The sequence below is a fragment of the Bemisia tabaci genome, chromosome 2, assembly GCF_918797505.1.
Source record: "Bemisia tabaci chromosome 2, PGI_BMITA_v3".
Taxonomy (NCBI): domain Eukaryota; kingdom Metazoa; phylum Arthropoda; class Insecta; order Hemiptera; family Aleyrodidae; genus Bemisia; species Bemisia tabaci.
In genome coordinates, this window is record NC_092794.1 from 58,041,923 (window position 1) to 58,059,765 (window position 17,843).

A 17,843-nucleotide genomic window follows, 5' to 3' on the forward strand; every position below is an offset into this window, starting at 1 on the left:
CCCATGGCCAATTTATGAAGGTGTGAGACCCCGAAAAACGCTCTCCCTGATTGGCCACGGTTTAAATATAAGTATCCGAGAAAACACCAGTCCGCCTATATGCTATGATACGTACGATGGGTAGATCAGGGCCGGATTCACCTACTTGCCGCCCCCTTCTCATTTGTTTTGAAACATCAATAAAAACCATCAAGTGAACGTGCCGGAGGGGGAGGGGTGCATAAGATTCATTTACTCGTGTTGAACACATTTTTTGGGAAAGCCCTGTCAACACTAGGTACCAGCAAAAGTTCACGAAACTTTGCGCGAAAGTTAAGTTCCGTAAACCTATCTCTGTGTGGATAAGGCCTTCCATTCATAAGAAATGAACGAAAAAATTATGAAAGAACAAACATAAATGTGGCTCAATGATTTTAACTTCCGCCGCCGCCGCGCCGCGCAGACCGCACCGTGTTGGACGCAATGCGTGTAGTATTCACGCAGTCTTGTAGGCGCTATGCGTTTCAAGCTGACCGCACTGTGTTTGGCGCAATGCGTGAAGTATTCGTGCAGTCTTGTACGCGCTAATATGTGTTACATGCCGATCGCCGCGCCGAGGGCTTCTCCTTTTCATCTCAAGTCCTCATCATTTCTCTCTACGCAAGTCGCGCCGTTCCAGGCCAAATTGCGTGTTTGGTCTCTCTCTTAACTCGACTTATTGAATGTCCTGTCTCTTGTATCACTAAGAGACGACAAAATTAGAAATTACTATACTCTCAGGAAATGAGAGATTTTGTCGCCTTTTCTCGTTTGTAATTTTGTTTTTATAAATCCGACTTTTTTTTATACCTATACTTTAAAAAATTGCAAATTTTTGCCGCCCCTTAGATTTGCCGCCATGGGTCGCGGCCCATGTGGCCACCCCCTTAATCCGGCCCTGGGGCAAATACACCACATTTTCCACGTTGGTGGTGGGTGGGGGGGGGGGGGGGTGGATTGTCTGTAATTTATTTATGGACAGCCTCTCCTAACGTAGATAGCCCGAAAATTCGGAAATTTACCGCTATTCTCCTTGGCAACAGTTCCCCAAAACTTTCTCCATTAGTGGTGCTAATTAAGCAAAAATAGCAAGAGGGGAGGAAAATTTGGTTGGAAGGTACTTGAGAAGGGGGGGGGGGGGCGGAGTAATTTGTCAAAAAATCCTTGCATGTCAAATGATGGTGGGAGGGGGGGGGGCAGTTACTGCTCCTTGAAATGACGTCACTCGGTCTCATACATTGTCTAGACGTCTAGACAGCATGCAGAGTACATACTGTACATATCTGCCACGTCAGTTAGGCAACATCTGTCGAATTTCTAATTTAGAGGAATGTGATTGGCTGCCAGCTGATGGTGAGTGCCATGAGAGCATTCCTGAATGTAAACAAACAGAGTTTCGTGAATTGAACTGGAACAATTTGTCTGGTTGAATAATCTTGTATCATTTCCATAAGTTTTTTTTTATCATCTTATTAATATTCTAATTCAATTACGCCTTTTCCTAAGTACGCAAGCAAATATCAGAAAAATTTTACCGCCAGGTTGCATGCCAAATAGAATCCCAACCGCTGAAATTCCCACTGAAGAGCACAGATCATTGGCAGTGTCGGTTTTCTGTCCAGCATGACTTTAATTGCCACGTTCGTCTTGCTGTTCTTGTATTTCGTGCTGGTGTATTGTGAAACAACAGTTCCATGGTATGAAAATCTTCCTGCAGTTGCGATGGACTACAAAGTACATGTCGATCCTGGAAAAGAGGATTGTTACTTCCAATATGTTAATCCGGGAGCCACTTTTTATGTCAGCTTCCAGGTAAGTCAGACTATTTAGTTTAGATTATTTTAGTTTTTCTGCTGTCATGCACTGTTTATGTCTGGTAAACAAGTCTTATAAGTGCAATAGACAATTTGCCCCGACTGTTGGTAGATTTTATAACCACATGATTTTCTCCGACAGTATAGTTGACCGAGTTTCCTAACTTTCAGAGAACGCTAGGAATGTTTTCATGTTGATCAATATGTCTGTTTAAAATGAGCCTGTGAACTCCCAAGGCATTTTGACCATTAGAAGCCCTAGTCTGCCGTCATAGCGAAGAGAGCAGTAAGCGCATGCTGGGATGAACTTCGAGACACATAAAAGCATGTGCTGTTCATGGCTCATACAGATATGCATTTACTGCTCTCTTCACTATCACAGCAGTAGTATTGTGAACCAAGCATTGCACCAAGCAATTTGCTGGGCATCCGTAGGAGTGTAGTGAATACTGAAATATTGAAGCAACCACGGTGTAGATTGGCAATCACATAACTCGTTTGCGGTGTCTGAAAATCTCTGACTCTATGTTATTTTTTTAAAGGAGAACGAATTGACATCATTCCTTGAAGTTGATGCAGAATTTGTTTCGCACAGAGAAGAAAATCATGGCAGTTTTTAAGAATTGCGCGTTGAGCCGTTTTCTGCTTAAAAAATAAAGTAAGACAGGAAGTCTGCAACGTCGAAAACTGAGTTATGTGATCATGGACTTACACTGTCAAGTAAGCTGCTCTTCCCATTATTTTGAAAGATCTCTTTTCGCAATCCTCCCATCTTCAGGAATTTGTTTTCACAATCCCGCTTTTTTTAGCGACCAACCAGGCAGGATCACAACTGGTCTAAAAGTCTCTGTTCCCTGGAAAATCATTGTAGGTAGCAGAACTGCTGAGATACACAACTTAATATATTAAAGCTCCTATATTTAGAGCTTTTAGCATAATGATCATATTTACAAGTATGTAAACTCATCACTCACTCAATACGTTACCATGTCTCATTTTTAGGTTTTAAGAGGGGGAGATGGAATGGCCGGTTTTGCAGTTCGTAACCCAGCAGGTGTAATAGTTCACCCGTATCAATGGAAAGCAAGCTCTGATTATCAAGATACTTCTGCGACCGGTGGCTACTACAGTGTCTGTATAGACAATCAATTCTCACGATTTGCTTCAAAATTAGTCAATCTTTACCTTACTGTCATCAGGTATGCATTTTTCATGAATTTTTGTGAAATCATCATACTGCCCTGAGAGACTGAAATTCAATACATATATTCAAAGTGGATACTCAAATTTGAAACAGTGCATGCTGGGTAGAATACATTCTCTTTTAAAGTTAAATAATGAAGTTCTAATTGTTCGAAATGTCAGTCTCTGCATAAGGCATTGAGGAATTTTTCATGTTCAAAACCATCTCTCAAAACCTCAAAATAAAATCAAAGAAGGGGGAAACAAACCTAACTAACTTACAAAAAAAAAACAAACATCACAATTGGGTAAAGAGTGATTATGAAATGAGAATTTACATCTTGATTTGAGAAAATAGGAATGCAAGCGTGCAAGGGAAGAGAGAGACTCCAATGTCTGAATCGTCAAACTTGCCAAGAAACTACATTGGGAGCCTTCCTTCAAAGTTGGTGGCTGGTGGATCTGAAACGAACCACTGTCTACAGAAGTACAAATGGTAGAGTACCAAAATAGGACAAGGCAGTTTATTCAATCAGTTTCTCCTATGTGTTTGCAGGTATGATCAGTGGGAGAATTATAACAAAGAAGTCGAAGACATGAATCTAGGTGTTGATAATTTCACTGTAAGTCTCATCCTTTAATTTTTTTCTCCTTGTAAGAAATTTGAAATCATCTAAGAAACAAAAATTTAATTTATTTTTAAAGCGTCATCATGACCAGTGGGAAGTGCCTCCTTCACTCCTTCAGATCTGCATTGTCGATATATTGATAAAAAACAATATGTTTTATGACTCCAATAGTTTGCTCAAAGCCTTCCTGGTCACATAGCTGTTTAATTATGCTGGCCTCTCATATAAAGCAGCTCCAGACAAACCATGACATCAAATGGTGTCAAAATTTTCAAGGAACAGGATGGCAGAATAGTACTGGGTCCGCACTACTCTACAGCAAAGACAAAGCCAGAGTAAACCAAAAATTAGAAAACGGTGTAATTTTTACTATTGATCATTAAATGAATTGAAAGCATCTTTGTAAAATTAAATAAGATCCAGTGACAGTCGCTATGCAAAGAGATAATTATTGCTATTTCAATTTACTATTTTCTACCAGAACAATCCATTTACAAATACCTAGTAAATCATGAAACAAACTTAAAAAAAAGGAAGAAGAAAAACCTTAAAAGTTGCCTTTTTCATTTCCTTTTCAACTTACTCATTTCCTTTGAGTTGTGCAATCAGTGGATGTATTTACAAATTAAGTGTCTAGAGAACTGTTTTCCTAAAGGAAAATGAACTCTTTTACAATGAAAATTTTCATGAAAAAAAAACCCACTAAATTCAAAGATAGGATAAACTTTTTCTTAAAAGTTTTTCTAATACCTATGGTAAGCTCATGAGAGACTCATCTTATATCTTACTGCATGAAACTATTTAAAAGGTAAATGCTGTGAAAGATACGCAAGTATCAAGAAGTTCAGATTTCCTTCAATGAGTGATCCCGCATCAAATAGAGGCTCTCAACAGTTTGATGAATCCTGAAGACGATTTGAGTTCACTGTTTTGCAGAGATGCAAAGAATTCTCAGCCTTCCCATTTTTCCAACTGCCTTTTCCAGTCTAAAAACCTTCTTTTGCCATCCTGTCAAGTGGTTTTTTTTTTTTTTTTTTTTTTTTTTTTTTTTTTTAAATTTAGTTAATGAATTGTTAAAATCTCTAATTTGAATTGGCCCTGTTATTTTTAAAACTTCTTTTTGGAGCCTTTCCATCTGTGCATGCAACCAATTCGATTCGCTAGTTTTGTAGTTGAGAAGTTTCAAGGCCCCTGTTATTTACTAATCGCCTACAAAAGCTAAAATTAAGTAATACATATGTGCTCCTCTCCCTTTCCACACCCAAAGATTTTTTTTTTTAAAGGGATTATCAGCAAAAATTATTCTCTCCAACATGGAGTCGGACCAATAGATGAGATGTATTTTTAAGTAGAAGTTCTCTTGTTGAATTACTGTGAAGAAAACAATGACCAAATGAAAATCCCAGGAATCAGCTCTTTAGTTGTTGCGAGACGGTGATTTTTCTCCCTTTGATTGAAATTTCACACATACAATAATTAGAGCATCCATTCTATCTCAGATGAGCCTCCAAGACTTTATTCTTGTATTATGATGGAAAATGGTTTCACTCTTAAATCGTTCAGATCGAGAGATGGTATTTTTGCAATCAAGTATTCTTTTCTTACTTATGTAATTCATTTGCATCCTCATCATATTATTCTGCTCCGCAATTTAATGCAGTTCACAATTTCAGTTAATACTGCATTCTCTATCAGTCTTTTTTACAGTGCCTTTTTTCTGTATTTTTGCAGAGTCGGGTGATGAATGTAGAGCGAAATATCAATGACATGATACATTTCCAACACCGAACCAAAAGTCATGAAACTAGAGACAAAATCATGGTGGAAGATAATTTGAGATATGTGCAACGTTGGTCATTGTTTCAAATAGTCGTCATCATTGGAACAACTGTGGTTCAGGTATATTTTGTAAGAAAATTATTCGATATTAAAAATTCTCGGCCAAGAGTTTAAGGAACAACTTTTCTTCGTGATTTCATCCTCATGCATGGCAAAAAATTTTTTGTCTTTCTCCAAAGGGAGAAATTGCCAGCCCCTTTTTTTTCTTCCTCATGAGAAACCAACGTTTTTAAAGCAAACTTTGCTGGAGAATACTCTATAAAGCTGTTTGCAAAAAGGCAAATCAGGGTATTAAGATTATTATGATATCAAAAGCATGTCTCCCACACAATGAGAAATTTTCTCCTCAATTTATAGCTGAGGCTTTCAGCTTTTTATCATTATTTTGAAAAAGAAGCCCTCCTTTGCTTGTCTTTTACTCATTAATGATGGTATGATTTTTAAAACAATGGGGTTGCTACATTATCCAAGATTCTGTCGGCCCAATATTTATAAATTTGAAATTGAGTTGGATTTTTGGTGATTTTGACATTAATTTTCTCAGCTAAATTTTTATAAATAAAAGAAAAAGAACTGTAAGGATTCTCATTTTATACCTGTTTTCTAAAAATGAGTCCAAGAAACATTGGGCGAACAGCCCCATTGTACAAGGTTATCCAAAAGTCCTGCACCACCTCTATAACCCCTAGAGTTCTTGCTCCTTATCAGAGTGGTTCCTTTAAAATTTTGGAGGTTCCCAAAAGCTGTTTCCTTTGAGTTACGAGCACTCACAAAATTTCAAGTCTACATCTTAATTGGACGTATTTCTATCAAACGGAACTATGCGCATGAAGCCATGAGCCCTGAGACCCATAAAAATATGTGCATAACAGGGCTGATGTCATAATGCACATAGTTCTGTTTTACAGAAATACGTCCAATTTGAACAAAAGTCACAAGTAAGACGCCTGATACCAGTGGTGTGGGACTTTTGGATCACCCTGCTATGCTCTTTAACCACAAGCATTCTTTATGATAACTTTTTGACGATACATTCAGAACTCATTCAGGTTTCAATCATTGAGACCCCAACAGAGTCCATTGTTGACATAGAGATTCTCTTTTCTTCAATTATTAATCAAATCAAATGTCCAATTTATTTATGTTTCTCCCTCAATTAACAACTAATATTCATCAATGTTTACTCATTTTTTAACTTTCTCATTTCAATTCTTGTAAAATGATTAGTGTTGGTGAAACAACAGAAACTTGCACAATGATCTTCCATGCACTTTTAAGTTAAGTACTTAAGTAATTCTCCTTTTTTCTTGGTGTCTCGTGTATGTTCTATTTCTAACTCCTTTTTACCATTTTCAAGATTAATGGTAATCTGTAACTGAGAAAAGTTGACGTAACGGCCACAGGAATTGTGATCTTAAATTTTTTAGAAGCTCTCTTTTAAGTTCTTGATTAGGAGATATTTTTAAATGTTTTATTCAACTTGTGTAGCATTTCCATGATTTTTTCACAGGGAAGTTGCCAGATCACTGCATTGTAGAATTTTAGGATTCCTTTTATTGGTATTTTATTCTAAGGCTGAGGATGATTTGAACCTTTCCATGGTTTTAAGTTAACATTATTTTTATTAAACAGCCAATTTTTTATTTTTTACCACAATTTTTTGTGCATTTAAGGAAGTTGTAGTTATGTATAGTGGGTAGTTGTTTTGAGGGATCAAGATTATTTGAAGTGTTTCAGGGTTCTAAATATTCTTTATTTTGTTAAACCGAGCCAATTTTTTAACCATTAGTCTTACTTTATTTGTTGTTCAACATTTTATGAAAGATAGGTTTCCTATTTGCATTTATTTTTGAGTTCACGTGAGAAGTGCACCAGTATTTCTCAGGAATAGGTTAAGGACCAAGAGGTATTTTTTCCCTTAGTTTTTCCAGCATATTAGTAGCCTAGAGCAGAGATTGTAATTTCATTTTTGCTGTTTGGAGATATTAAGCAGTAGATATCACCGCAGAATTTTTTCATATGTACGGAGTCCCTCCATAGCATATGAATAATCCTATTTTTCCAAAAATGTTGGTCATGATCCTTTTGCTCTAAGCTTTCGATATGAGATAAAATTCCATGGGTGGATGAGTTTTATGCTTTTGAACTAAAATTTAGAATGAATGTAATCAATTGTATCTATTATATTGGTGTTCGAGCTTTTTGGTCAAAATAATATATGAGGCTTCCCTGCTAGGAGCTGAGATTGTCTTGGCGTAAGATATTAAGTGTGACTAGGTATATTGAAGCAAAACACTATAATGTATGGCTTGAACGCAGAAGCTTCAGGTCATACAGCGGTTCCTAGTTCCTTTTTGCAGAATCATGTTCATGCTGGTGAAGAAAATTTAACTTTTTACTGTATAAAAAATCTTTCAACGCATAAAATGCAAACTTGTTCATTTCAACATTACAGTAGTTTCTCTTTGAGCGGGTAATAATTTTCAATTCATCCGTGATGAATTTTTTCCTCCCTCCATCATTGCCATCCATTGAATCCTCAGCAGTTCTTTCCTACAACTAATTCGAGAATCATTTTGACAGTGAAATGAGAAAAACTTGCATCTACATTTGCAATATTGCAAACGTTTTGACCCATTTAATATTAATCAGGAAAGCTATCAAGTTTAATTTCTGACATTTCTCATGACTCTTCCTCAGTTGCCTAAAAACTTAATTTAAAACTGTTATGAAGTTGGTGTCTATTGAAATGTACAGTAAACAAGAGTGGAAATGTTGAAGTATTTTTTTTAGTTTTACCATTAATTACAACAGCTCTAGAGACCCCACATACAAAGTTTTTTGTACGTAGGTTTCCGAGCCTTGATCAGTATTACTAGTAATGATCTATCAATTTGTCTGTACGCTCAATTCCAGAATATTGTAATCACAAACTGGAGGGAATTTGTCTAGGCTTTGATATTTTTTTTCGTCAAAAAGTAGGTAATGCAGTTTACTTATTTTTAAACAACATACAGCATCAGTATTACTTAGAACTGCTTTATCGGTACCTCAATTTTTTTTTCTCTAAAAGGGAATGATCGTTTATTTTAAATTTGAGTTCAAATTGAAGTATAAAACAAGCACTCTTCCTTGCTGCTGCCACCAGTGTGTTCTGAACAATCCACGTTCATCCTGCTAGAATTATGATTTTAATTTGGAAGGTCCTATATCAAGATACAGATCTGAAAACATTAGTTTATCAGTCAGAGTTTTCCATGATATTTTCATGCTCATTTATTTCTTTGCATATTTTCCTTTCAACATCAAAGGCTAGATAATTTTCGAACAATGTGACCGAGAGGTCATGACTATTCTCTACCTCAAACAAATTCTCATTACTGTACTTGGTTTATGAAAGTTTTTTCGATCAAAACCGTGAATCATAAATGTAAATATAATTTGTTTTTTCGCTCTTTCTATAGCCTCTCCATCGAATTGAAATTAGTTCAGTGGTAAATTATGTCTTGTGCGTCATAACTTTTTCCTTTCACCCATGCCCCATATCAGACTTGACTACATGTTTTGTGATGCACCGAAGAAATAGGGGACTTGGATGAAAAACATAAAAATTGAGATAGGTAACTACATTTTCGTATCTAGGTGTTGATTCTGAATCACTTGCAACAGAAAAAAGAAGATAAATCCACAAATTGACTTTTCCAGAGCATTTCGAAGTTTATGAACATATGAATGTGATTTCGAGAAAAACTCGATGAAAGTTATGAAATAATTTATCTCAGGGAATTTGGCTTCTTTATCATTAAAAATGAATAAAACTGTCTTTGCCATAAATTCAATATCGAACAATGAACTCTAATTAAAATATATAGTTTTATATTTGATAAAATGAAAGTGTAACATTGCTTTTGTGCAAGCATTTGATAACAGCCGCTTAGCCAAGTAGAGATGGAGTCCTTGTGCAGTTGCCCATTGCCTCCTCTTTAAATGCTTATTATTTTGTTAAAAATGCAGGTTTCAACATAAAATCTTGCATACGTTCTCCAGAGATATGTAGAAATCAATTAGTATCAAAACTGAAAAGTTATAATTCAGACCGAAACTGTATTTTGCCATCCTGGAAAATTCGTCATCCCACCTTGAGTCCCTTTTCCCCCAAGTGTATCACATGCCATGTCGATGAATTTTTCCTTTCTGCCCTAATGTTGTTTCTCTTCTAAATTTTTTTCACGGCAGTATTACATTGTTTTACTCTACAATATTACTCCCTTCCTCAAGTTTTAATTGAAATACTCAAAAATGTGTGTTTTATAAGTATCTACTTATCTCTCATGAATGTATCCATGAATTTATTATTTAAAGCAAAATAGGACAGCAGACAATTCTTTCATCATTTTTAAATCATTACTCCGTATTAAGTTATTTAATGAACACATTTTTTAAAGAACCTATCGATACATGACTCCCAGCTGGTCATGTGCCTAAAAACATCTGCAGACATATCTAAAGATTCTCAGATAGAATAAATTTTGATTTTTTGCTCCAATATGAATCGTTCCTATCCTTGGAGGATAGCTACACATCAGTAATCTAAAAGACCGATTTTTTTTTCTTTAGATGTTTGCTTTGTGTTCCAAGTGGAAAGATATCAGCCCAAAGACCAGTTTGAGTATTTCGTGTTTTCATTGTTAAATCCTACCTATAAGAATGTTATCTTCCTGCTGGAACTAATTTTGATTATTCTGGTGATAATCTTAACAGGGGGCCATTCAAGTATTATGCAAGGCATTTTGGTGGTCTTTTTTACCCACTTTCCCCGTTGTGAGGCACCTGTCGAAAAACTCCCCAAATCCTTTCTTAATCATTTCAGACTCTTCCCCTTTCCCTAATTTTTTAGAAAATAATGGAGAAAACGTGAAACATATTTTAAAAACTGATTTTTATCGAAAAATACGATTTTTTTTTAGAAAAGGGGATTTGCATGCATTTAAGACTGGGCTTGCCCCCCTCTCCCTTCAAGGAGCTTACGTAATACTTGAACGGCCCTTAAAAAAGATTTTTGCCTGTAAGTTAGGAGAGTAAATGTGCTGTTACCTCTCAATTTCTTTTCTTCGACCATAAACCACAGGAATAAGACTCTCATGTTTTCAGTCATTTCTCAGTCGATACACTTGTTGTAGCAGTTTCCTCTGTTCAAACTTCGCCTGAAAATTTTAGAAGCCATATTTGGCCAGCAGGCCTAATTTTCCTCATTCAATTCACACGGCAGCATCCCTCGTTTTCAAGCGCATGGATCCTGGTGAAGTGAGAAGTCAGCTCTCAATTGCATTGACTGTGGCTTGAAACATAACTGTTTCTCCAACTGCTCTTTTTGACAGGAGAGCGTCATAATTTTACTTTAAGTTGTTAATTTTTGTACATTATTGTTAATTTATTGGTGGAATTATGATGAAAAATTAGGCACTGAGTTGTATGATTCTTTCCCTTTAATTTATGACTTGTTTTAAGCGACTCTGTATGATGGACGCTCTAAATTAGTAGAATTGACTTTTTTCTAGTTAATATGTGCACCCTTTTTAAGAATTGGAGAAAAGTCAGGGAAAGAGAATTATCAAATCTTTTGTCCATCTCCGAAAGAAGACTCAAGCCATATGTACTTTGAGTGTTGAATCTCGTAGCACCCTCACCTTTCAGAAGCAGGGAAAAGGCTGCTCCTGATTATCTAACAGTTCCTGTCAACTTTTGATATCAGTTGGTGCCAAAAATTTTTAGCCCTTGTTGGAAATGAGCTGGGGTTGTTCCTTTGCTGTAAAATAAATCGATAACATAAAAAAAAATTACAGTTGGTAGGTTTAAGAATTCATTTTCGAACATTTCCTGAAATGATTGACCAGTAGCTAGTTTCATTTTCTCCCTCACCGCAGGTAAAAATTAGTTTTTGAAACTTTTCAAAATTTTGGACTGTGATGTGAGGCAGAACAGTTTACATTCCTCGGCCCCCTATTTTGAGAAGATTAAAAAAATTAAAAATTGGAAAAAAAAGAGAAAAAAAAGTGGGATGTAGGTACCCATTTATCTAGAAATCCAGCCATGCACCAGCTAAGTGGACCCGTAAGAATGGTGATCATAAATGTATTATTTCGAGACATTGATTTTTGGTTTCGCTCTAGAATTTGAACTTGAAATTAAGCTCAACACTTAATGTATAAAAAGTATTCAGGCTTTGATGTCTTTCTTTTTAAATATTTTTGTCAACAGATTGTAGACTGTATAATTTCTCTGAGCTATCCTTATAAATATAACTAACCCAACTAAACATTGCTTTACATCAGTACTGTCACTGTTTGGTAAATCGTCATTATTTTACCGAAGTATAAATTTGTGCAATTTTTTTTTAAAAACCTAAATTTAAATATCAGCATGAAAATGTATTTAAACATGGTGCTTTGAATGTACCTTACGTGATGGTTAAGAAACTACTGTTCTTTTTTTTTTAGTACTTACAACACTGACACTATGATGGTGCGCCTTCTTGGAATTTAGTTTGTTCCAAGAGCCGCCTATGACCTGATTTAGATTAGCAGCCTTCAAATCGTCTCTATAATTTAAGAGAAGTAATTCTGTGTGCGTGTTCGTTGATTAAAGTGTTGTGTTGAGTTTATGTAAAGAAAGCATAAATTAACAGAATTTTTGAAAGAAAAATCAAACTACCTAGATGATTGCCTCATAGGTGCAAGAACTTCTTCTTGGTACCCTTTTCATGTGATCAAACATCATCCCTTGTTATTAAAGAAAAAAATATTGTTCTATTTTTGTTAAATAAGTATTAGCATTTTATTCAACTGTTAATAATATCTTTACTTTAATCATTAGAGGGCTTTAGTTTGTAAAACTAGGGTTGTACAATTTTTAAAATATTTTTCTATTAAAATTTGTTTTTAAATTACACACTTTTGATTATAAAATTGTCTTGTTCTTCTTTAAAATCGCTGCAGTGTCAACGAGAGTTGAAGCTTTGCTTGAAGTTAATTTACGCTCTAAAGATTTTTCATACGTTCATATAGATACATGGGGAAAAGGACCCTGGTCCACAGAGCACTAAATTTTTATTGAAACGATCTTTGTTGAGGCTGGTCAAAAAAGTAGATTTGGAGATTTCAATGGAAATTCCACTTTCGTATCCTCAAGAATAAGTTGGGAGCAGTTTAATCAACTTCAAGTGAAGACATTAAGTTTCATTTTAGTCTGGCAATGTATATCTTGATTATGGCAGACTCTATGGTTTTAAATAGCTTCCTCTCACAACTATGTTTTTTTTTGAACAGCAATAACCTTTAAATGCTATAGCTCTAATTTCGTTTAAAATTTTTCATCTCAAATCTTGACTACGCCTTTCTGCTCTGTCATGAACTTAAATTTAAGGTTTAGCACTCTAAGGCCCTATTCTCTGTAGATGGCCACACTTATAGTTTCCCATTTTTTAAAATTTTCTTGGACAGTATGAGTTGAAATTAGATAGTTTTGTGGTCAATGACGTTACGTGACATTTTTTAAAGTAATGTATATCTATGGCTAAAGTAAAGTGCGTAATTCAGATCCAACATTGCAAGTTTCCGCTCAGTATTATTATTTTACTTTAACGGTTTCTTTCAAATTTTTTGGCGAAGTTACTTTTCTTTATTCTAAAAAAAAAATAAAAGAATATTGCAAGGAAGCATCTTGATTAGTTGTCATCCTTGGGGAAAATAAAATGTAATCGTAGAGTTTTAAACATTCCAATTGGAATACGCCTTGTCCATATTTAGCCATCGATATGAATTGAGACATATCAGCCATTTTAGAAAATAATTCTTCTTGTGGTAACTTTCTGAGAGGGTCGAACGCTTAAGCTCATTTTTCCCTTCAGTATTAATTTTTAAAATTTAATTGAGTCCTATCGACTTCCATATCAAGGGGGAAACTCCCAAACAACGCACTTCAATTTGCGACTTCCTGTCATACTTAATTTTTTAGATGGAGAATTGCTCAACGTAAATTCTTAACTTATTCCGTGGATATTCTTCTTAGTGAGAAGCAAAGCGTAGAGAAACTTCACGAAACGATGGAGATTTGTTTTCCTTCATAACAGTAAGATGGAAGCAGAGATTATAAAACATCACAAATAATAAAAAAACATGGTTTGTGAGTCTCATCCTTGATATGTACCTGCAACTTGCAACACGAAGCGCGAAAAGGCTTCACAATTATTTAAGAAAAGGGCAATTTTTCTGGGAAAATGATTTTAAGGTATAATTTAAGACAAACTAAGGAAGCTGAACTTTTCTCCCTTCATGGTGTTTTACACCATCATAATAAGTTCGTGCAGTTCCTGCCATAGAAATGGAATAAATATGTTCAGGACTAGTTGCTGACCAAAAGCAGATACCAATGAGAGGAAAAGAAATCATTCAAATAAATCAAAACGGAGTCAGTTAGTTAAAAATTCTAATCTGAAATATTTCAGTTAACATTAGTGATGAGGTCATAATAAAAAATAAGACTCTCAGACAAAGAATTTACGAAAAATGTACAAAATGTTGCATTTATTTCAGAAGTTCCACACTTGGACAAGATTCATAAAACACATCGATTACCTCGCTTGAATATAAAACGAGAGACATTTTACATGAGCCAAATATTACAGATTATGGAGATAAAATCAATGCATCAAAAACCCATTTCATGAAATTTCAATAGTTCTTTAACAAAATTAACAAAATACTGAGGCTCCTTTGAGAACAAGATAGCAGATTTACAGAGGTGGTTTAGGAGACATTGACTTAGTCTTACAGCTAATCAAAGAATGAAGAACGTAGTACTAACGTATAGGTCATTTAGTAAAGGGTTTCATTACAGAGATTAAATTAAAACTTGTGTATGCAATGAATTTATGTGCCGGAGGTCAATGATTTGCTGTTAGAATATTCTAAAACTCTCACTGGCAACTTGGATTGAAAAAGTATTCTGGCTTTTATTCTCTTTCTTCCTCCTTGTACCCTTGATTTCTAGAAATTATAAAATTATTTTACTTTCTATATCTCTTTTTTATTTCTTTTTAATAATAAAACTAGGACTATTAAATCAATTAAGCTACTATTCAATGGCGTAAAAAATTAGCTCATACATAATTCAGGAAGTTTAATTTGAAGGGTCCAACAGATCTGAAGGTGACAGAAACTAAAAATTTGGACTGACATAATGAGTGATCATCAGCGATCAACAGATCTGTTGTGTCAAAATCTAGGCTGCCGTGATAGCGAAGAGAGAAGCAAGTGCGTTTCTGTAAGAGCCATGATTAGCACATGCTTTCATGTGTCTCGAGGTTCATCCATGCAGTTACTGCTCTCTTCGCTATCACGGCAGTAGGTATAACTCAATATAATTCTATAAAATGGTAGGTTACATTGAAAATGCTAGACCGCTCTGATAAAAATGTGTACCTTTTTTAATGCGATTTTAGACAATTTCCTGGTCTCACATGTGGAAAAGCTCCAGTGCATTGGAAGTTTCAAGCAAGCTGGGACTATCTTTCCAATAGGGTGTGGAATGACGTTTTTGACAAAGGTATCAAGTGTATCTCTGACCAGTATAGACTAACACTAACAGGCAAAATCGCCTCTGCCAAATGTAAAATTAAACAGGGACATCGTGTTCAAAGATGACTGAAAATTTGAAGAGTATATTGTAAGTACAAAGTAAGTAAATCATCGCTTGCAGAAGGTATGTACTAAAAAATAATAAAAAAAGAGGCACATTTGATTGAGTTACTTAGCAGCTGATCTTTAGTTATTAATTCGCGAAAATGAGGTCGCACAAAATTGAGGCTATGAAAATCTTTGACAGCTATTGGAGAAGCTACATAGCATTACAAAGCAAGGGCATAGGGAGGAGGTGGGGAAAATCCTCTAAATTAACATTGCTGATTGATTTCCAAATGACTCCTAGACGATTCATTCTCGCTATCCGACTAAATTGTTCGAAACATCTCAACTTGCTGACAAAGAAGACAAGAAATAATTGTCATTTAAATTGTAAAGAGGTGAAAAATATTGATAATAAAATAAATCTCAATCCAGTAGGACTGCTGCGACATACTTTGAATTGTAGTAAACGTCCTTTCCTTGTATTTCCTCAGCACGGTAACAAACGGAAGAAGGAGTAAATGATGGTTAGTGGTTTAGTCGGTCAGAAGCTTAAAGAAAGAAGAATCAAAGGAAATATAAAAAAAAAAATGTCTGCACAACTCAATGAATTCGCAATTCAATACACTAGAATTTACATAGAAATATTAACAGGTTACGATAGTTTTTTGGCTTTTTGATACAGGGTATCTACAACCTTGCCCATACTGCTAATGATTTCAAGGGCGGTTTCATATGTCTTATCTACCTGTGTTTCTTCAAAAACAATGAGAACTTCCTCTCCTTGATCCAGGATTCCATGAAACTTTTTGTCTAGAATCATTTGCGATAGTTTCTTCTCAACCTGAATTTTTGGAAGCTTGATGCAGTTAGCAATATATTCAACTTGAACCCTTGAATATGGTTCTATGATACGACACAGATTTTGTTCGAGCATGTTGTCATACAGAGTTCCAAGGTGAGCACGGACAATGGGGTCATCTTCCAGTTCTTTTTTGAAGTCTTGAAGAGCTTTCTGAAAATCTGCTAGAGATCGCTTGTGACTCGCCTGGGCAACGGTTTTCATAGCTTCAATATCGTTTCCAGCATACTTTAAAGCTAGTTTACCACTAATTATTTGTTGCACATCTTCTGGAGTGTTCAACATAATTTTAGACAATAGCATGTACTTCAAGGCTGTCAAAGCTTTCGGACTTTCAATGCTGTCATAGCCTTCAAATGCTTCACAGAAGTAAGAATATGCCGTTTTAAAGTCTTGTTCATCAGCAGCATGCAATATGCCGGATTGGAGATCTAAAGCTGCTTGCATTTTAGGAGGGCAGTAAATTGAATTGGCAGCAGTTCGAGCAGATGTGAGTGATGCCCGGGATTTTGACAGATTACTGAGGGCATGATATGTTTTACTTTCCAGCAACAGTACCTCCACTAACAAATTTTTGTCATCAAGTTTCTTGAGTTCTTTCAAAAGCGTTGAGCCCAGAGCAAGGGCTTCTTTGTGCATACCAGTATCAAAGTACAAAGCAACTAGCCTTGCTTCCAGGGACTGACGCAGGAAAGTTCGCTTCTCCTCTTTGGCCCATTCAATACACTCTATACAGAGTTGGACCTCAATCCCAATGCCTGCTTCAAGGTCTAGAAACAGGTCAACCAGAGATCTAATTAATTTTGCAGCTTTGGCTTTGCTAATTTGACAAAGGAAAGGTCTGGATGCCTTGATAAGATCAGCAAGTTCTTTGGCTTTACCTTCTTTCTTGTACTGCTCACCAAGTTGGATGATGCCTTGCTCCTTGGCTCTGATGTCTTCCTCTTCATTGAAGCCTTCATCTTCGTCATTGATGTAATTTTTGGAGTTTGTATTGGACACAGCACGTTCAAATAACATTGCACCCGCCATTTTAATCGAATTATTTAGCACAAATGAAACGCAAGATTAGAATGAAATCACTGAAATCGCACGGTCATCAACACTTCTGGATTTTTTTGTTATTCTTCTTATTCTCTTTTCCACCGGTGGCAACTTTAGATGCGTTGTTAAAGTCCACAACTGCCCAACGAAAATTACCCGTTGAGTGTTGAGCTCAACGAAAGCGTTGGTAAATTCCGGTGGATTTACCCGTTTTCCAAGATGGCTGCTCAGCAAACTGCCCACCAGCTCAGCGAGGTTTCTGGCTGCTGCGGACCGCTGCCGAGTTTGCTGGATTGTTATTCCGCCATTTTTTTCTCACTTTAACCTCACTTTTTGCCGGTCGCCAGTCAGTCTAGGGAGAATTGCTTGTTTTGTTTGTTCTTTCCTCTTCCTCCGCGACTTCCGTTGTGCTCTGCTCTTTTTCTTTTTACGAAGATGTGGGTCCTCATTCGATTGAATGTCATTACTTTAAAAGTGGAACTGCCAGAGCAGTTTCCATGAGCATATTATCCTCTTCTTCGTCAATCATGTCAAACACTAAAATAATGCTTCACAGAAGATTGAGAAGATTCTTTCGAACGAAAAAAGCTTTGACTTTATCACCGGGCACATATATCAAAAATTTCATTATCAATTTCACAACATCAAAATAACCTCCAAATCATCTCAATCCAACGGGAATTTAACATGAATTTAACAACGGCACCAAGATTTTCTTCCGTCCGTTGAGCTGACGTCGTCGTTGAGATGACGTCAATCCTGCGGAGAGTCGGCC

The 17,843-nt window shown here is 35.8% G+C and overlaps 2 protein-coding genes across 2 annotated transcripts; one reads left to right on the top strand and one right to left on the bottom strand.

The window, feature by feature from the left end:
• Positions 1-1,374: 1,374 nt before the first annotated feature.
• loj (p24 family member logjam) lies at positions 1,375-12,447 on the top strand. Its single transcript, XM_019040879.2, has 4 exons — positions 1,375-1,830; positions 2,835-3,031; positions 3,571-3,637; positions 5,375-12,447. Exons 1-4 carry the CDS (start codon positions 1,642-1,644, stop codon positions 5,594-5,596), a joined length of 675 nt encoding a protein of 224 aa, XP_018896424.2. The 5' UTR covers positions 1,375-1,641; the 3' UTR covers positions 5,597-12,447.
• Positions 12,448-14,036: 1,589 nt separating this feature from the next.
• On the bottom strand, positions 14,037-17,170 carry Rpn6 (regulatory particle non-ATPase 6). The gene has a single exon (XM_019040878.2). It carries the CDS (start codon positions 17,054-17,056, stop codon positions 15,818-15,820), a length of 1,239 nt encoding a protein of 412 aa, XP_018896423.1. The 5' UTR covers positions 17,057-17,170; the 3' UTR covers positions 14,037-15,817.
• Positions 17,171-17,843: the final 673 nt, after the last annotated feature.